The sequence below is a fragment of the Setaria viridis genome, chromosome 3 (genome assembly GCF_005286985.2).
Source record: "Setaria viridis chromosome 3, Setaria_viridis_v4.0, whole genome shotgun sequence".
NCBI classification, from domain to species: domain Eukaryota; kingdom Viridiplantae; phylum Streptophyta; class Magnoliopsida; order Poales; family Poaceae; genus Setaria; species Setaria viridis.
The window spans coordinates 7,487,045-7,508,476 of NC_048265.2; the positions used below are offsets into that span (position 1 = coordinate 7,487,045).

Here is a 21,432-nt window from a genome sequence, read left to right on the forward strand (position 1 = left end):
ACATGTCAATTGTATACAGTTTTCTTTCCTAACTTTGCCTAAACTTACATAGCCATTTTTCTGCTAACCGTCCTAGTAAAAAAAAAGTGTGGCAACACTGGGTGCCAATTAAACGCATACCCTAAAATTCTGACGATTTGCCGGACACCTCATCATGATCAGGGGTGATTGCACAAGCTCTGCGGCCTGGAAAGAACACGTACACAAGGACGATGTTAGGCAGCTAGGTACTAGCCATCTGAAGCTGAATTCAATCGGATCCATGATTTGTGCGCTCGAGCGTCTGAGACGACCAAGTAGTAATCGCACGCGCAACAGTGACCGCCGGCAGGTAATCGATTGACGTCGCCGGGAATGCGCCAAGCGGACTCGTCCCCCCGCCACCAGACAGCGACGCCCCGACAGCTCCCGGTACTAGAAGCAAACCACCTCACCGCTCATCGTCGTCGTCGCCGACCCCGGCGGAGCACGAGGATAGCACAGTTAGTTCAAAAGACGAACCCTATTTTTCATCAGGATTCACAGGCCACAGTTGACAATCACTCACATGAGCGATGACCATTAGAAGGGGGACAATAGTGAGATCAACTAATTAACAAGGCGGGGTTTAATTCCTTATCAGCAAAAATAGTACATGGTACAAGGTAGTAAGTACATGCTTCGTACTAAGCAGTAGATCGATCAATTAAGGAAAATACATTGGGTGAAATACAGAGCAGTAAATAACTCGTCGATCTTAAAAGGCAACAATAACAGAATCAACGGCGGAATAAGAAACAATAAGCATCAACTTAGGACGTTCTGGAATCGCTCGTAGTGGTAGAAATTAGAAGCTCCACCGGCCTGCCGGTCAGCGAGGTCACCGGAGGCGGCCGTGCAGCCGGCGGCGTGGATCAGGATCCTGGTCACCTTCTTTCTTCAGTCTTGGATCGCCGCCATGCCATGCTCCACCTCCACACACACGCAGACACACACACGAACACCGGCACTATGTACATCTACACAACCCATATACATGGTCGTTCGCCATATCTTCTCCATCCACCTCTACCATGTTTTGTTGGCAACTTGTCTCTCTCCCTTCACTGACATGCCACCATCAGAAGCCCCAAAACAAATCAACCCGGCCCTTCTTCTCTGCCTCCCCTCCCTCCAACCACCATCCAAGAATATTCACATAGGAAGGAAGAACATATGTACAAGGATCAGGAGAACCTTGGCAATAAGAAGAAAAAAATAACTTTTTTTTGGGGTTTTTTCTTCTTCTGAATTTTCTTCTCCAGCTGTGCAGCGCTGCCTCCGCTTCCCCCACTTACCATGACTGGACACTCTTCAGTTGATGAGGTCGGAGACCCAGCCGACGTCCGGGGCGGCGGCTGGGGCCGCGCCCTCTGCGTTGGCGGAGGCGGCGGCGTCGTTGGGCACGGTGGCTTCTTTGCTAAGCCGCTCGAAGACTTTCTCGCGAAGGGCTCTCCCGGACTCCACCCTCTCCATCACCAGCTCCTGGTCCCCGATGAGCCCGAGGTTGAGGCGCTCCACGGTCATGACGGTGGCGCCGGAGGGGGTGGTGACCGTCACCGTGGACGGTCGGGTCGGGGTGGACGGGAGGCTGTACAGGGCGGCCGGGGACTTGGGGGACCCGAACGGGTAGCCGGCCAAGAACGAGCCGCCGGACGGCGCCGACCTCGGCGAGCCTCCGCCGCCGAGGCGGAGCTGGCGCAGCGAGGCGAGGACGTCGTTGACGGGCGAGCCGACCCCCGGCCAAGAGCCGCGGCGGAGCGCGCCGGCGGCGTCCGGCGACATTGGCGGGGACTCCGAGGGCGGCGACCTCGGCGGCGAGACGAGCGTGCTCGTCGGGGACGACGACATGATGCCGCTCTTGGTGAGGTAGCTCTCGAACGCCTGGCGGCGGAGCGGTGAGCCGTCGTACGACTCGGCGAGCGGCGACGACGCGGCGCCGCCCCTCGGGCTGGACTGCTGCTGCGGCGGGAGGACGCGGAGCTGATCCGGCGTGTGCGCGAAGAAGCAGACGCGGCGGCGGCAGGCGGTGCCGTCCTTGCAGGGCTGCGTCCGGTAGCGCGCCGGGTGGAGCCAGCACTCGAACACCCCGTGCGCGAACTCGCACGCGTCGCCGCGCTTGCACCCGCCCTTGCGGAAGTCCGGGCACGCCGTGCCGGAGTAGTGGTACCGCCGGGGGTCGCGCCGGCGGGCCTTCTCCCCCGGGTGTGCGTACGGGCAGTCCGTCCAGTCGTGGCTCCGGCCCCGCGAGCACCGGCGCACCTTGAACTCGTACATCCGGAACTCGTCGCAGGCGTACGCGTCCACCGCCGCCAGGGCCTCCTCGTCGTCCTCGTCGTACGCCGCCGCGGCCTCGTTCGACGGCAGGTAATGCCGCAGCGCCGCCAGCAGAGTGTACGGCGACGCGTCGTCGCCGTCCATGCCGCCGCCGCTGACCGGCGGCTGCTGCCACGGCGGCGCGTGCGCTCCCTCTCCCATCATCATCATGGTCGTTACGTCTCTTGGAACGTCAGTGGCGGTGGCTTTTGCTGGTGGTCTGTGGCTGCGATCTCGAACTCTCTTGGAGTGGAGGGGCTCTTTTGGCTCGGCCGTGGACGGGGAAGAGGATGCCAGGGGGAGGCCGGTTTATAAACTGGCCATCTAACCGGAGTTATCCGACGGGCAGCCCCTAGGTAACCGGGGTTAACTTGACCGCGGTTAACTGACGGGAAACGGGGAGAGTGAGGGGGTATGGGCGTGCAGCCGTGCACGGCTGTTTTCACGGATAAAAGTTTAGTTACTATCACAATACTAATTAACAATACTAATTACAAGTATTAAATATAAATTAATTATAAAATTAATTGCATAAATGAAAGCAAATTTGTGAGATGAATCTATTAAACCTAATTAGTTTATGATTTAATCATGTGATCCTACGGTAAATATGTGCTAATTATGAATTAATTAGGTTTAATAGATTTGTCTCACGAATTAACCAGATTTATACAATTAGTTTTATAATTAATTCACTTTTAATCCTTCTAATTAATATCAAACATCCCTATCTAAAAATTAGTCGACGGATAAACACGCCATGACTAACTCCTACCCACGCGGGAGCGGCAAACTGACGCCGTCTCGCCTCGGTGGCCTTATCCTCGGGTAGGGGTAGCGGCACTGACACGTGGGGCCGTCTGCACGTGGTCCCACGTGACGGTTCGTGGTGGCGACGTGCAGGCAGGACACGTGGAGCGTGGGGAGGGGCTGGCGGGGGCATGCGCGGGGCGAGGTGGACCGCGGGGCGCGCCGGTCCAGGGACACGTCGTGGGGGGACGGACGGGCCTGCGGATTCGTTCGGAAGGCGTAGAGCCGTAGGGGCAGGCCCAGGTGGGGGAAATGCTACGTGCACCACTGGGCCTTCCATGAGTTGAAGCAACGAGGCAAAAAAAACCGTAGGAGCGGATTTCTTACCAATCTTGCACAAGAATTTAGTTTGCATACCTTTTAGCATTTGAGCTACATGTAGTAGAAAAATTTTGTAATTAAGTAAGGTGCGATGCGTCTTTAAAAAGTGCATGAATTAAAATCCAAAACATTTGCAGAAGGTAATAGTAGGTTAACTACAAGTCAATCCTTATCGCAAATACAGATTTATTTAGGTTTGTCCTACCCAAACTTTTCTAATTTGGAATATTAATGTCAAATTTACACTTCCTTTGTTTCCTTATGTTTATCCATAGTATGGGTGAGGTACCTTGCACAATGTTTGGTTCAAAGTCTCAATGTTTTTTCACTCCCTGCCCTTGATTAAAGTTTCGGCATTAGCATTGCTAATGCCTAATGCCAACGCCTGGACGTCCATCAAAACAAAACATTTGCAACATCAAAAATCTATCGTTGCAACATTGAAAAATATACGAAAAAAATAGCCATGTCGTTCGACTCTAGGATACAAAATTCCCGCCGCAACATGAACACTATGTTTCATGTAACATTCACTGTGAAACATGTATAAACAGTAGTTGCAACATCGATACTTAACTATTGCAACGAGACGTTAGGTTTTTTAAAGTTTCTGTAGCATTATCGTTAAAGTTCAAAAGAAGAAGATATTTGTATCATGTTATTTGACGAGAGTATAGTGGACATTTCATATCATTTTTTTTCTTAAGACTATATTTTTTTTCCAATTCGCATGGTGCACTACTGACAAATATAGTGAAAAAGAGAAAGTATAGATTATTTATAACATACTATTAGCACATCTAGATTCAATATTAAAACTATTTCTAATATATGTAAATTTTCATCTAAGAGAATATACATTTTAGAGATATTGCTTGCTGTATTTAGAAAATTTGACTTAAGATAAACCTTAAATATACCTGTATTTGTGATAGGAGGAAATATATCAATATCATTGTACGGTGTCCAGCATATTTCAATTGATTCGTAAGACTTGAAAGTTTTGCTGTCTTTGAAAGAACAGTGTAGTTACTCCTGAAATAAATCTAGAAAATGTGAGTTTCTAGTGATTATTAACATTTACCTGATCAAAGCTTTACTCCATTTCTATGTAATGTTCCTATTTTCTATTGTATTAAAATTGAAGAGGAAGGATCCTATTGTATTAAATTTATTTATAGACTAAATGAGACATTACACAAGAGAAAACTTTCTATTGTATTAAGAATGGGCAGCCGTGTCCACTTCAAGCTGACACTGAGAATGACCCATTCTTTCATTGTCACAGCTTTTCCTGACGTGAAATAAATTTATGAAAGAAAAATTTTGGACCAAAATAGAGAACGGAAACATAGGATGAGATGCCCTCCTTTATCGGTTGATAAAGCTGCGGCCTCTCTTTCGCTCAGATTTGAATGGCCATAATAGTCAAACATGTCCAGTATTGTACTGGAGTTGGAGATTGGAGGTCCCAAAACGGACTCAGACAAATATTTCACTGGTTCAAAATAGATTTCTTGCAGTAATAAATGTAATGATGTATAAGTTTTTTGGAACATATGTTAAAATCATTTTGGCGTGACAAATCTGAGTGGTTTTTGCGTACTCCTTCTGTCAAAAAAATTATCTAAAAAGTAAACCATTGTTACTCCATTTAGTTGCGGAAATTAATTAGCATAAAATATAGCTAATAAATAGAAGTTCTTATTAATCTATTCTAGAATTTCTAAAATAACTTTTTGGATAGGGGTAACATGTTGTGCGTCTAGGAGTAAACCTGTTACTACTTTTTATGTTGCGTGTAGTTCTTTTTTATCTGTACAATATAGTGCAAGTTTCTATTTATATATAGAAAAAATACAAGACTACAACTCTGAGAGGCCATAGGCTTTTACTTACCCAGTTGGATTGGGACATCAACGCGGGCAACTACTCAACTCAAAACTACCAAATCCACCCGGTTGAATTGGGACATCAACGTGGTCGCATCATTCCACTCAAACAGCGGCAACAGAGCACACAACATCACTCGACGCGCAACAAGGCACCCTGACAGTCTCACACTCATGTAGTCGCCGAACCTGTAGGCGTGACTCCACGTCGATAGGGAACCGAAAGGAGCATATCGCACCGCATCGAGAAGACCACTACCATACGGGACCTTTCGTAGTGCCGTTGCAACACTCCACGCACTCGAGTCGTCCAGACAGGACAACACAAACAAAATTGTAAACTAGCTAAACGTAGGACGACGGCGCATTGTTTAGACGGGTTTACAAGAAGCTCCTAAAATTCCTATCAGGTTACTTGTTTCATTGTTTGAGGTAGTTGCCAACTTCACAAGGACGACGGCGCTGTTTTTCTTCCCACCTGGAATGGAAACGTTTCAAACTCGTCGACTGGCTCAGGTGAATCCAGTTGTATGTCCCATCAGAAGATAATTACTAGAAGCTGCACGTACCTATTTCATGATTGCTGTCTCGTCTTATCCGGAGAGGTTTTACTCCCTCTGTTCCGAGGTCGGTTCGACCATTTTACATAAATCTGGATAACATAACTTTATATTAAAGTGCATAGTTAAATATATGAATATAGAAAAATCAAAATAATCTACATTTTAGAACATAGATCCTGGATCCTATTAATTATTAATTTTTTTTGATTTGGTAGAAGAGAAATAATTAATTAGTTTATTTTATTTCCTTCTATCACTAACTCCCATTGTTCTTGTGCAAACTAAATAGAAATGCTTGCACACCTCTCACCCATCAGGAGTAGATCAAGCAGCTTGGGAAGACTAATGGTCTGTTTGGATTGAGGGTGTTAAAAGTTTTAACACTTTTTAACACTTTGAGATCCAAACAGATGTGTTAAAACTTAGGTGTTAAAGTTTAACACCCCCAAAAACTTTAACACCTCAAGGGGGTGTTAAAAGTTGTTAAACTTGTTAAAAGTGGTCCTCCTCTTCACTTTTTCCCACCATTGCCCCCTTCTCTCTCCTCCCTCTCTCTCCGCCGGCCATAAATGAGGGGCAATAGAGTCATTTCCCATCAAAGGTGTTAAAGTTTAACACACCATCCAAACACCTTAATGTGTTAAACTTTAGCACTCCATTTGAGAGTGTTAAAATTTTAACACTTGTTAAACTTTAACATGAGGTGTCCAAACAGGCCCTAAATAAAAAAAAGTAAGTGTTGCCCATGGGCCTTCGGTCTATACTCTATATGGTTATTTGCCCGGGTGGGAGAAAGATATATGGCCTTCGTGTTTTTTATACAAGTTATGCAATTTTGCGCGTACTTGCGTTTTCTGGAGCATCCTACCCAACACCAATTACTGATGGCAATGCAATATTTATTCAGTTTGACCCATATTGTTCAGAAACGAGATCAATTTCTATTTTCTATACAGAGAAGACCATGTTCAACACGGACACACGGTGGGCCAAATTTTGAATCGACTGATCAGCAAACATTTCCGTATGATGATAAACATGCAGTCTAGAGTGATGGACATGCTTGGTGCAGGAAGAAATTCATGGTACGAAAGCGCTCTAACCTAAGATCTCTCCGTACCTAGGATTTGGTTACTCTTGCTTATTTTTAGCACGTTGCACATCAAATGTTTATATACTAATTAGAAGTATTAAACGTAGACTATTTACAAAACTCATTACATAAGTGGAGGCTAAATGGTGAGACGAATCTATTAAGCCTAATTAATCCAGCAAATATTTACTGTAGAACACATTGTCAAATTATGGACTAATTATGGACTAATTATGGACTAATTAGGTTTAATAGATTCGTCTCACCGTTTAGCCTTCACATTATGTAATGGATTTTGTAAATAGTCTACGTTTAATACTTCTAGTATATAAATATTTGATGTGACACGTGCCAAAAATAAGTAAATAACCAAACGTCCTCTAATTAGCGTGGCTGGCTAATGGCGCATCACAGTACGTTGCAGTACGATTTGCAGGTAGCAGAGGCGCGTACCACGCGTGCATGCAGCTAGCTCCCTCCTGACACCGGCCGGGGCGTGCCAATTAGTGGCGACACGTGGAGGTGCCAGGGTGGTTGCGTCCCGTTCGTACGCTCCCGCGCAGGGTACGGTGCACCGAGAGAGAGCCTGCTGGCTGCTGCCCCGGCCCTTGATCGATCGAAAATCTGCCCAAGATCCGGTGCACCGCACGCAACCCAGTTCCCTCCCCCAACCGATCAATCAATGCTGCGTCCCGGTCCATAGGCCTATCCTACCGGCACCTTTGCTTTGTCGTTTCGCCCTTTCCTCGCTTTTGAGGAACTCCTTTAATTTTCTTGTTTTTCTAGAATACAATATACACTATTATACTGGGTTTCTGAACATTACTCGTACGTTTTTCTTTGTAGTGACTGATCCTCCGGGCGCGGCGGTGGGAGAACACACACACCGGCAGGCCGCCGGCCGGCCGGCCGGCCGGAACCTCAAACCGCACACGCCGCGCGCGAGATAACGATCCAGACGAAGACGACCACCCAGCAGATCGACCCACCATGGCATGGCTTTCGCTGCATGCGGAAGCTTCATCATGGTCAAACAAATACAAAAACCAAAGGTGCCGGATCGAGATGGTGAGAAAGGCCTCTCCTACTATCCCTGCAGCTAGGGAAAGGTCTGGCCTAGCAACGAGAGCCATAGCAGGGGGGTACGGGAGCACTGCACGGAGCGAATAAAAAGCTGGCGCCGCGCGCGACACGTCGTGATGGCAAGGACGGTGCGGTGGCGCGCGGGGCGCGGCCGCTGGCTGGCGGGAAGGATTGGAAAGAATAAGCTAACGGGCGCGGGGGCGGGGCGACCGATCCATCGAGAACTCGGCCGAGGTGGTGCGCGGAGGTACGACGCGGGGCCCCGCGCCGTCCTCGTGCGCCTCCCGGCGACCGCCACGCCGCCCCCTCGCCGCAGGACGCTGCATGCCCCCCAACAGTTGTTGCGCGCGCGCGCTACCGTTCCTTGTCGTCTTGCGTGCCGGCCGGTCCGGCTCCGGCCGGGGATGCCAGCGCATGCCCCCCAGCTCGGCCCCTCCTGGCCCTGCCGATTCGCGCTGTTCCTCGGTCCTGCGCGCCACCGCTCGCCGCTGACTCCACCACCTGCCTGCTTGGGGGCCCTTGCATGGGGGCTTGGCCGCTTCGGGCATCCGTGACAACAACGTGGGACGGACCGGACCAGCAGCGTCGTCGCCGGACGGCTGGCCTGCATGCGGGACGTGGCGTCGGCGCGCGGTGCCGGCCGACGGCCGTCGGGAGCTGGATCTAGGAGACCACCCTCGATCGGCCCTACGTGTGTGTGTCAGTAGTACGGCTCTGTTTGCATTGCTCCGTTCGCGGCTTGGCTAGGGTTTGTGTTTGACGTGGCCTCGACGCGCTGATTGTTTAAGAACGTTTTAACGAGGTTGTTAGCCTACTTCCTCCACTAAATTACAGACTGTTTAGATTTTTTTATTTATAGACTTTATTATGAATTTAGATATACCATAAGTCTAAATGAATAATAATATTTATATATTTAGAAAAATTAAAATGATATGTAATTTGGAACAAAGAAAGTGCTGCAACTCGCGTCAGCCAGCGTAGTGCCAGCCATAGTTACACACGAACATGTTGAGCTCGAAATTCCTCTCCTAAAATATATAAGAACACAGATTGATTTTTCTCTTTCCTTTTATCTTTTGATTTCCTCCTTTTCTCTTATCTTTTGATAGGGAAATTCCCTTTCACAACTATAATTTTTACTAGGAATTTTCACAACTATAATTTACTAGGAAGAGGTGCTACAGCGGATCCCTCTCCCCATGACATATGGGACCCGCTTGTTAATGAGTAAAAAATCTCTTCTTCCTTCTCCCTTTCTCTCCTCTCTCTCCGATCTCCTGCGCCGGGGTACAGGAGGCCAGCCCAGCCGGCGGCGCGCGCGGAGCTCGGGCCAGGGCCGGCCGACGCGGTGGAGCACGGCGCGCGCCCGATGGCAACGGAGGAGCGGCGTGCTTGCTCGAGCCGGCGTGTAGGCGGACGCGGGCCGCGACGGCAGCCGTGCAGGGGCGGTGAGCGGCAGGGTGGAGGGCGGGGCATGGCAGCCGCCGGAGAAGGGCTGGCCGGCGAGGCATGGCCGGTGGGCGCGCGGCCGGCCGGCGAGGCATGGCCGGTGGGCGCGCGGGCGGATGGGCACGGCGGCGCCCGGGCTGTGCCGGCCGGCGCATGCGCGGCACCCTGGCGGGCAGTCAGGGACGGCGGCGGCACATCGTGCGGCCAAAAAACCTTGGGGCCAACCAGATCGTACGGTTGTGGTGAGAAAGAAGGAAAGGGAGAGGAAGGGGGAGGGAGGGCTATTCCCCTTTGTAAGAAGGGAAGTGTGAGGAAAAGAAAGGGGATTGAGAAAAAATAAAGAGGAAACGGGGTAGAAAGGAGATTTGCTGGAACTGTTTTCTCTCCGCTAACTCTCCGCTAAATTTACTTTATGGCTGAAGAGAGGATAGGGGAAAGGGGAAAATCAATTTGCTGGAGATGCTCTAAGTTGGCATGCACAAGTGTAACGCGCGTAGGCTCTGTCTATGTGATTTGGCGTGCCTCATACTTAGCTACATATAATTAGCTAGTTTTGTCATACGTGAAGAGCGCGACTGTGATAAATACTCTTTATTATGCATCTAGACATAGGGTATATTTAAGTAAATAATAAAGTTTATGGATCTCAAAAAATCAAAATAGCGTATAATTTGGAACGGAGGAAGTACATACAGGCCGACTCACGTGCATTAGGGGGGCTATGGCTATGAATTTTGCACTAAAAGTTTTAAATTTGATGATTTTTTTTAAAAAATAGCTATGTTGGTCCGCAAATAATTTGGGTTGTTCAGCTTATGTTTTCTGCAGCTGATAAGCTGGTTGATGCTGTTTTGTTGTGAGAGAAAAACACTGTACAATAGCTGATAAGTTTAAGCAAATAGGTCTAATAAAAAATAAATTCCTAACTACGCTCCTGCGTGGATCCCGTTTATGCAAGGTGCATCGCACTGGTAGGCCGACGACCGATCCACGCCCTTCTCTCTCTGCTGGATCCACAAGACCCCAATGCATGCCTCCTACCAACCTAACCAAGCCTAACTTCTTGGAACCAAGAAAGGGACACCATCGTCGTCTAATCAGTTGTTGTTCGTTAAGCAGCTTCTAATAGGCTTCTATAAGCATCTGCTACGGGAACACAGATCCCCACCCCTAACCTCGGCGGCCCTCGTACGTCTTCTTTTCCGGCGTTCTGGTAGCCGTGCTGGACTGAGAACCATGCCGTCAGGCAGCCTCGTACCGGGGAAAATAGGTCATGAGGATTGAGGAGGGTGCTGGACTGAGAACCATGCCCAAACCCCGGTGGTCTTCTTGATCTTCTCTATAGTCACGCGAGCACACGGGACGAGTACTGGATTGTACATTCTCATTGTGCTTTTTTTTAAAAAAAAGAAGCAAACTTAACCATTCTTCCCAAATCAATCGTGGAAATTAATCGAAGAGTTTTGGCCGCATAATAAATGTGAACATCACATGGAAAAGATCAGAGTGCCGGCCAGTGTTTGACGGCCACTTTAGGCAAGGAATGGTACTTTACTTCCAGACGTTTGAAAGTGAGGGGTCCACGTAGAGCATCACAGAGACCTTAAAACTAAGCTCCTTGATTAGCGTAGAAGGTTTGACTAGTAGTTTACGGCTTACGTGGACGAAGGAGAACCTCAATCATCCACACCACAATCTTGTAACCACAAAATAAAAAGACATCGTGATCTAGAGCCTTAATCAACGGCTTTACACCCACTTTGGCCCGCGATAGATCGAGCGTCCATTATTTGTGTCAGTCGGCACGTGACTCCGGCACTACTCCACAACACCCTATCACCATCGGCTCCAAAACCACCTTCACCGCAAGTTTTGGATCCATCACCTAACTTTCGGCAGTGTCCCGTCACCGCCGATTTCAGAACCGGCAGTGAAGCCTTATTAAAAAACAAAAAAAATCGCTACCTCATCTCGCTCCGCCGCCACGTTGCCACCGCCTGTTGACATCGGTTTTTTGACCAGAGTCAACCAGTATGGATAAGTTTCTAACAGCTGATGAAGGAGAGAAAAGGACCTGTTGATGAAGCCATGTTGACCAAGATTAACCGCAGTTGATCAGGATTCCACAAGCCAATGGAAGACCAGGCGGGCCTGATCCGAAGTGAAATCAACTCCACCAAATAAGAAAAAGCGTGGAGATTTATCTTTAGTAGTTTTTAGAAATACATGTAATAGTCATGTCGTAATCGACTAGAATTTTAGGTTGCTCCAGGTATAAATAAAAACTCATAAGCCTCAGTAATAATAATTAATCAATCAATACAACCTTTCGGCGCCATGCCGCCAAAACACTATGAATAGGAGTAGAGTAGATTCAACGAGTTTCTTCAAGCGTGCAAGGCTGCATCGGCTTCGATCTCAAGCGAGCTTGTGAATATCGTCACCCGGTCATTACAACCTCTATCAGAACTTTCTAAGTGAAGTCTTATATTCTGATATTGTTGTGTGGCTAGTTATCTTAGATTGCAAGTAGAATGCAAGTAGAACTTTCTAGGCTTTGTCCAATATTTTGCTTATCTTCGACGTTGCTCACATTTATCGAGTTTGCTTAGATCTATGTAGATTGTCTTTATCGGCTCCTTGGTTGTTCCTAAGCGCTCATAATTATCAAACGGCTTAGATCTGATCAGGTTGTCTTTATCGACTCTCTTGTCCTGTTTAAACGTTCACGGTTATTAGATCGTATCGGCTGGTAGACTCTGCATGCTTTTATTGCTTTATATATGCTAGGTTTGATATATTTTTACCCCTACCCCTTGTATTGCTAACCGTCAGGGCCCTGATGTCAGCACGCTATTGTTGAGAGCTGATGCTTTGGTCGGGTCTTATCCATATCTCACGGAAGCATGATGACGTCATTGAGCTGATAGGGGCGCGTAGAGGCCTTGCTGCTGCGAGCTTGTCTAGTTGAGTTAATGAGCCGAAGTTAATGCCCTCTCACCGTGTTACTTTATCTAAGTTTAATTACACGGTCATGACGTTGATTATATTTCATTAGTTTAATTAGCTTGTAAACGGTAGGCAAGAGGTCCTTGTTTGCTGTGTTCTAATCGTTTAGGTTAATAGATTGATGTTAATGCCCTCCCATTCATGTTATTTTGTCTAAGTTCAATTATACTTATCAAGACATTAACTAGATCTATTTACATATCTGATGTGCGCATAGTTAACAAGGGCTCCCTTCATCAATGTTGTGTTACAATACTTTATCTTAGCCCGTCGGCTGACATAGCCAATGGCACATGGCATTAATGTTTTATTTATTTACACCGCATGCTTACGTTAAATATCTATCTATCGTGGTGTTTATTCCAAGAATGCCTACCCCGTGAGTTCGAAAGGCTTCGCCGCAGACCGGCTCAGGAATTTAATGTTTACCTTATCAATTTTCAGGTCAAATTGACTGACATGCCTTACCACTCGCGAGCTGATTTGGAGCCTACACTGTATTTAAGCAGATCTCCTAGGTCCTCCGTGTTGTTCAACACAGAAGACTGAGGTACAAATTTTGCGTCAACACCGCCACCCCACTGCCTCGCCGCCGCTGCTACCCCGCTGGAGCCCAGAGTGCCACAGCAACGCCGGATCCAGTCGCCGCGCATGGAGAGAGGGAGAGAGAGGGAGGAGGGAGGGAGAGTACCGCCGCCGCTGCGCCCACGCTAAACGCTGCCACACGCGCCACGCCGCTACTACATTGTCGCCGTCGCCATCAGCCAACCTCGCCCCTACACTTTGTCCCCGTGCACCACCACCACTCGTCGCCCTGCCGCCGCGCCTCACACAGCTACTAATGAGGGGCGCGCGGAAGGGGGACGAGAGGAGCAATAGAGGGAGAGGAGGCTTAGATCCGGCAAGAGGGGTAGAGGGGCCGGAGTCAGGAGAGAGAAGTGGAGAGGGCCGGAGGAGGATAGTGGAGGGGCTGCGGGAGGAAGCGAGAAGGAGGAGAAAAGCAACAAGGGAGGAGAGGGTAGCGCCGCAGGAGGGAGCGGATAAGGCTTGGGGGAGGGCCGCGGGTAGGGTGGGAGGTGCGGATGCGTGGACGATTAAATCCATTAAGTCCAAAATTTCAGGTTCATGATCCAGGCTTCACTGCCTGTTCATATTTTGAGCCGGCGGTGATAACCAATTTAACCCGACGGTGATGGTATATTATCACCGCTGGCTCCTCTTATCACCGCCGGCTGGCGGTCCGGTGATGAGGAAATCTGCGGTACAAACCCGGTGGTGATAGGCCGGCGGTGACGAGGAAATCTGCAGTAGTGCGGTTGTTGTTAACGAGCGAACCCATGTCTTTGGACACGTATGATGCATGCATATCAGATCGACCACGTTAAACATACTGGTACGAAATTAATTAAAGAGTTGATGCAATCTAAGGCCTCGTCTGGAACGGAGGATTTTCAAAGGAAAATCGTAGGAATCGTGAAACGGAGGAAAGGAAGATGGAGCCAGCGTTTGGAATGGAGAAAACGATGGTTCCTTCCCTCTGGAATACTGTAGCTGGATGCCCGTTTCAAAGGAATGAAAAAATCCACTCCAATCCCTTGTTTTCTCTTCCTTTGCGCTTGCCCGAGGCAAATCGAGTGAAAAGGAGGGAGAATGAGGCAAAGCACCGCTCGAAGAACCTGGTAATCGCTTTCGTTGCCCTCGCCCTGCCATGGCTCCTGTTGCAGCTGCTGCCATTGCTAGCTGCGTTGATCTGCTCCTGCTAAGCTGGTCGGCGTCGAACCGCTCCTGCCAAGCCAGTTCTGCATGCTGCTACCTAGCCCGCACCTGCTAGTTCTTCCACTCGTTGGGACCTGATATGGAGCGATGTAGATCGAACTTGGATGAGAACTATAGGAGGCAAGGGATAACAGTCGGAACGAAGAAGAAAGAAGAAAAGAACAAGGCGTGTTTGGATCCGGACCGTTACATCGAATATTCGGAGGCTAATTAGGAGGACTAGACATGAGCTAATTATAAAATTAATTACACAAGATGAATCTATTAAGCCTAATTAATCCATCATTAGCACATGTTTACTGTAGCATCACATTATCAAATCATGAACTAATTAGGCTCAATAGATTCAAATCTCCCCATGTTCCTCAGTAGCTCAGTGGTATTCTCCATCTGTGCAATTGATTTTATAATTAACCTATATTTAATACTCTTAATTAGTATCTAAATATTTGATGTGACACAAATTTTAGGAGCCAGAAACAAACGTCCCCTAAGAATACCGGAAAAGAAATGGATAAGAGTCTGAGGGGCAACGCGTTTCACCCCTTGTTTGTCTAACACCATCCCTGTTGTTGGGACCCACCGTGCTGTTGGTCTGCATGTCAGTGGCTAGAAGCAACCGACGAAGGGTGAGAATAAAGGTCCATGCTAAATAGCTACTGCAATTTTTGTGTTGAGGGACCCACTTCAGTCAAGTTTCCTGTGTTTCTATTCTGCATTCCAAACACCTTCTTCGTATATTTTCTAAATTTGTCCATTCCTCTGTATTGCTATAGCATTCCTATCCTATTCCTGTTCCTATGTTTTCTCCAATTCCTCTGTTTTCTAATCACCCGTTCCAAACAGGCCCTAATAAGCTTCCGGGTGCACACGCGGCCGGTTGGTGACGTTGACACAGCAGCTAGCGAAAGTGCTGTTGCTGGAATTGATTAAGTAGCTTGTGGTGATCGTTAATCTGGGGGAGATTCTCTAGCACAGTGCATGCAACAACGTGCGCTCGCTTACTATCTACGTTCCGTTGCAGACAGATCGCCTGGCTCGATCGTGCATGCTGAGCTAGTAGACAGAGGCATACGCATGCATACGTCTCGGACTCTCGGTAGTAGTATTTGGACTTCTTGTTGTCGGCTGCTCCTTCTGTTGTTATTTTAACTTTTATAGATATTTTTAACTTTTATAGATACATAACTTTGTTATGTATCCAGACATAATCTTACACGTAAATATATGTATCTAGATAAGCTAAAACGATCTAAATTTAGAATGGAGGGAGGAGGGAGCGTATAGTACTTCAAATACTTACTCGCAAGCTAATTAAGTTTTTGAACTTCTTTTTGGATAATGTTGTACGTATATCTATAGACCCACTAGTAGGACGTTAAGACGTGTTTGATATGAGACTATGGTGTAGGATGTCGTAGTTAATCATTGAAAGGATGAACTAGTGAAGAATAAGGAAAGTACTCATTATACTAAAAGTATAGCATAAGGAAAGTACTCGTTGTACTAAAAGTATAAAAGTATAGCTTTTCAAGTCAGGTGCGACTAACTGCCCCCGAATATATAAGGCGAGATAGAGACCCCACTCCAAAGCAATCCAATATAACCAACGCAATACAAATACATAAGGAGTAGGATATTACACTATTTAGTGGTCCAAACCTGTCACGTGTCAACGTTTACTTTCGAGTTCTTGATCTCGACGAAACCCACCAACAAATCCACCGCGTCAGGATACCCCGGGTAGGTTGATACCCTCGGGAGGTTGATGATCTGAACACCACAGATAATAAATACAATTTTACAGAGCATGCACTGCTGCTAGTCTGCTACGTACGTACGTACGTACCCCTGTGTTGGGAGGCTTTGGACGATTTACATGTTGTCATGATTGGAGGAAACGTGCCGGTGCAGTTTCAGGAGCGCGGCACGCAGCAGACGATAAGTGCCAAGATCGCGAGGCGCCAAAATAGCCGGGATCGAGGACACATGCATGCGGATGCAACACAGGCCACAGGGCCACATGCAGCAGTGTGGTGGCAAGGCGCATACATACGTGTGCTGAGGACGGGCGGCGGCAGCACACGGGCTCGGTCGCATGGGGGAGAGGGGACGACGGGGCCGGGCCCCCGGCGAGGCGCCAGGTCGCCGGGCCGGCACGTGATGCGGGCTGGCCCGGGAGAGAGACACGTCGCCGATCGATCGATCGTTCTCGATATATCCCTTCCGTGCATGGTGGCATGCATGGTGATGCGGGGAGGCATTATCTTGGTCTGGTTGGTGCGAGACCGGGAGAGCCTCATCCTGCGGCTGCAAGCCTGCAACTGCATGCAAACCCCTGTTTACAGCTGGGACCCCGAGCCGCGCATATGTGCAAACCGGAAATGGCCGATGCATTCTCAAGTACATGATGTTCGTAAGATAAGCTAGTTTGGTTTTTGAATGAACTAATCCTTTCCTTGTCGTCTCATAGCCATGAACCATTGCCGTCCACTTTACACTGTATATACCATATATCAGTATGCAGTCTGGCGCATAGGATGTTTTATTTTCTTTTTCTAGAGTTGTTTTACTGTTTAATTTGTTGTTATATATTGGAACTCCCTTTTTAATAAATCTAAATCAAATCGCCAGCTCTCCTGCCGGTTCGTTTTAAAAAAATTATCAGTAAGCAATTATATACCTATCATCACCACGTATAGCAGGCTAACCTATATCGTCGATGTTACTGCCATATATATAAAATAACTGAGACAGGACAAACTCATCAGTTACACTATACTATAATGTTTCGTGGGCCGCCGCTGTCCCTCACTCTAGGGAAGGAATGATACTCCTACTTCCAAATGTTTCAAAGCTTCCACGTACAAGATCATCTAAACTTGATTAAACCTGCTTGGTTAGCGTACAAGGTTTGACTATAACATAATCACCGCACGAACGTACGGCGTACACGTGGATCAATGAGGGCCTCAATCATCCGCTCCCTTGTACTAGAGGGCATCGGTAGCTTAATCAACAGCCTTTGGCTTCAGGCCTAGCTGCTACAAGTCATTGCCGTCACATGACCGTGCTTGTTAACTAACGTTCGTTCTAGGACACGTATGGGTACTAGCCAGATCTAGGGAACCGCTCTTTATCATGTGTGGTGTACTTTATCCTGAAATTGTCACCAACCATAAAAAATAACTCCGGCGGAACATATTTGTAGACAAAATATTTTGCACTGCCGGTGTTACAAACCATGATATGAAATCTATCTTTCAAGGTGTCAAGCGATCCATGACAAACAAGCGGCCGAATAGTGTTAGGAGTAGAATAGATCCAATAGTTATTTTTGTTAATGATGATTAGATACAAATCTAAATGATACTTTATATTATTTTTCATAATGGCTACTTTAAATTGTTTCTCATAATTAATAGTAGACAGGTAAACTTTTAAATCCATAACAGATCCAATGTCTATTCAATATAATGATTAGAGTCTATCAAATTGATATTGATGACTGGATGCGAATCTTGAATTTAATGCAAAATTATACTTAAGTACTCAAATCATAACTCATAAGCAAATTTGTGTTTTGGATGCACAACCAATTGCTCACTGGATATTAATTTGTGAGCGGAATAGGTGGATAATTTAGATGCCAATCTAGAGGATTATTTATATTATTTTTTTATAATGCCATAGGTTGGTAGTTTAAATAAAACTTAGGTGACGTTTTACCTCTCAAATACTAAAACAAACAATATATAGATAGATAATTCGAAATCAAATTCATAACAGCCAGCCCAATGCTCGATGCTTGAGAGTATGGGCTGACCTAAGAATTTTCAACCGGAACGGTTTAGGCCCAACATCGTCAATGGCCTCTTTGCCGATGTCGATGACCGACCGACCCACTCGTTCTCTGATCCCTGTCCATAGGTAGCTTTGGTCTTTGGTAATGTTTCCTTTCGCGAGCAGGTTAATATCTTCGTCACAGATATATCTCCGTCATCATCGTACCAAGACACTAACCAATGGAAGAACGAGTTCTTCATATCTCCTGCTCCAGTGCTCCCTCGATTCTTCCTGTACCTGACAAGGACACGTCCTAGACGTGTCTGGCCGATCCGTCGCCCAAGCAGTCACTGTCCCTTCCCCTTCAGCCCGTGACTGAATTTAACCACCGCACAACAATACTGCACATAGCAACGACAATTAATGGATCCAGGTTTCAGAGACAGAAATCTCATTCCGCCAGCCAAACTCGATCTTTATAAAGAGCTTAATCCCCTAATTACAAAGGAATGGTCAAGTAATCAGCCCTGACTCTTTCATCCTCAAATTCTACGTCTGCTTTACAGATTATACAAATACAATGCTTCTATCCTAACCCTCTCCTCGATGCTTGCTTTTTCGCCATTTGCTTAGTGTCAAACATGCTTTATTAGGTCAGGGGCCTGATCATGGTCATGGCAAATAAAGAGGAATATGTCCCCTCAACTTGCACCGCATGCATCAATCCAGCGACGAAATGTTTCCTTGCTTCATCACGCAAGTAATCCTTAGCCGCCACCTGTTAATTCATACCTGAAGTGGAACTTTCAGATGTTTCACCCAAATCTCATCCTATCTCGCCGACAACGACTGGCCTGGTTATTCACTAAACACCACAAACTGCTACATCTCCTGACCTCTGCAGCCAGGTAGGTGTACCATGTGTGCGTGCGCGCTAGTGATTGGTTGGTGTCAGAGAGAGATGACAAACCAAAGAGAACAATGATTGATAGATCTTTATTGGTAGTACACAACTGGTAACAAATCACATAAACATGTAGAGCCAATTTGGATGGCTTGCAAATTGGCTCCATGCATGCATGGCTAAGGTAATCTACAAGGACATGATCATGTATCATGTTTGTGTGCTGTGCTGGTGGTTCTGCTGCCTGTCCTTGTCAGCGATGTCTGCAAGTGCAAACTGAATATTGTGGGTTCATCTTTCACCTTCTGCAGGCCCTGGAATATGACTAGCAACAACTTTGCCATGCCTTTGTGTCAACATAAAGCTAAGGTGATAGGAGAGGTATGATAAGAAATAAAATCAACTGTTTCCCTTTGCCTTTTTTTTTTCAGTGTGCGTGTCTGATCCGGAGTAAATTACAGTGCAACTTCTTTCTGCTTGTGTTGCCTGATCTTCTGGACATCCTTTTCTGATTCTTCCCTCCCCCTTTTCTGATGAGAACGAAGATTGAAGAAGATCAGGTAACTCTGACAGTCCCGAAAAAAGGCGTGCTCCGGGATGAACCGGGCTGGTCGGATAACCGGGATGTCGACATCTTCAGCTCCAGATCAGGCATCTGTAGTTGCGCCTGAGGCTTTGCCATCAGGTTCAGGGACGATGGGTGCTGTGACTGTGATGCACCACCACCACCAGCAAATGGTGATTTGCTGCTCATCAGGTTCAGGAATGGAGGCAGCACCACAGCTCCATTCGTCCTTGCATCGACCGACCTCGGCGACAAGCTGGGGAATGGCAGCCCGGATACTGATGCTATCCTCGGCATTGCTACCTTCTTAGCACCTTCAACCTGCAGATTGTGACAGGCTAAAATTACATGGTACACTGCCGTGGAACAAAAGGCTATTTGTCAGAGAATTCAGGTCAGTCAGTTACCGCATCAAAGAGGCTGGACCTCCTCTTCTTCTGTGTAAGGCTGTTCTGCCTGAGGAAGTACTTCTGGGCATGGCTGGCCACCTGTGTTGGGGTCCGTGTTGTGACGAAGTGCCGGGAAATGCCTCGCCAGTCGCCCTTCCCGAGCTTGTCGAGGCCGGCGAGGAACATCCGGTGCTCTTCCTCAGTCCATGGAACTCCTGTCAGTTTGATCATTCAGGTGTTAACTGAAGTCATAACCGTTGTGATACAGAAACTCTGGAACAGAAATCGGAGCATAACAAATTAACTGAAGTAAGCGCATTAGTTTGTTCCAGTTTCACCTTTCTTCCTCTCCTGAACCCTGCCCATGAGCCCATCCGACATGTACCCACTGGAGACCCTCTCCGAGTTCTCCTCTATTGACACAAGCGAAGACGAAGACGATGATACGGAAGGCGACAAGCTGGAGGCGGCGGCGGCAGCAGCAGCAGCAGCTCCATAGTAGGCAGCTGGCGATAGGCACTCCATGCTAAGGCACTTCTTCAGAGGATGGGAGCCTACCTGAAGCTGAACCCCAAACAGCCTCAAGCCACCACAGCTAGTATTACCGCTGCTGTTACTGCTGGTACTAATGCTGTTCTCATGGCCTCTGTAGCCACTGCAAGTTCTGGAGTTGTGGCCATTGTTTCCACAACTGGAGCACTTCCTAGCCATGCCCAATTGCGATGGCTGGAACAAGGCACAAGAAGTTGCAGTGTAGGAGGAGCCACCAAGAAAGAGAGACAACTTCTGTGTGGCCAGGTAAGATGGAGTAAGGTGTTGTAGCTAAGGGGCTTAATAAAGGAGGGATAATTGTGGCAAGGGCTATTTGGGCAATAATAAAAAGCTCCTGTATAATAGAAGGGGACATGCCTAGCTTTTTGATGGTTCTGGCATATAGCTGCATTAGAATCCACAGGTATCTGTTGAGTCGTCTCTGCCACTACTACTTGATGTCACTCTCAGAACTCAGTACACAGCATATAAATCTACACTTCCACATATTTTGTTAGATGTTTTTAATATTTTACTGATAAGGATAGATATGTTTAGTTCATTATAAGATTTTTGCAAACTACGTTTCAATCATAGAAGGTCAGATGATTGCAACTGAATATGGTCCTTGGTTACGTGTATCTTGCAGAAATTGACTAAGGATTTTATAAAGCACTCTAGATGCTGATGTGTTTTTCATAATTATTGGAGGTCGATTACAGTATACAAGATTCATAATACTAGAATACTGTCCTGTCCAGGCTATAGTGTATTACTCTTGGAATCTTGGGATAATATAATCAATGTCATCGCCAGAGGATTCAATAGTAATGTTCTAGTCCAGAGAAGTAGCAACCGTCCAGAAAAATTAGAGAGAGCGAGGTGGTGATGCAAGATTATGTCACATTGAGGAAAATTTAAATG

The 21,432-nt window shown here is 47.1% G+C and overlaps 2 protein-coding genes across 2 annotated transcripts; both read right to left on the reverse strand.

Annotated features, from left to right (window-relative positions):
- Positions 1–592: 592 nt before the first annotated feature.
- Positions 593–2,607, reverse strand: LOC117850663 (zinc finger CCCH domain-containing protein 35). Its single transcript, XM_034732524.2, has one exon. The coding sequence runs from the start codon at positions 2,503–2,505 to the stop codon at positions 1,333–1,335; it is 1,173 nt and encodes a 390-aa protein (XP_034588415.1). The 5' UTR covers positions 2,506–2,607; the 3' UTR covers positions 593–1,332.
- A 16,474-nt stretch (positions 2,608–19,081) lies between these two features.
- Positions 19,082–20,793, reverse strand: LOC117846877 (transcription factor KUA1). Its single transcript, XM_034727986.2, has 3 exons — positions 20,316–20,793; positions 19,996–20,192; positions 19,082–19,909 (listed from the first exon to the last, which is right to left on the reverse strand). The coding sequence occupies exons 1-3, from the start codon at positions 20,686–20,688 to the stop codon at positions 19,580–19,582; spliced, it is 900 nt and encodes a 299-aa protein (XP_034583877.1). The 5' UTR covers positions 20,689–20,793; the 3' UTR covers positions 19,082–19,579.
- Between the last annotated feature and the right edge of the window lie 639 nt (positions 20,794–21,432).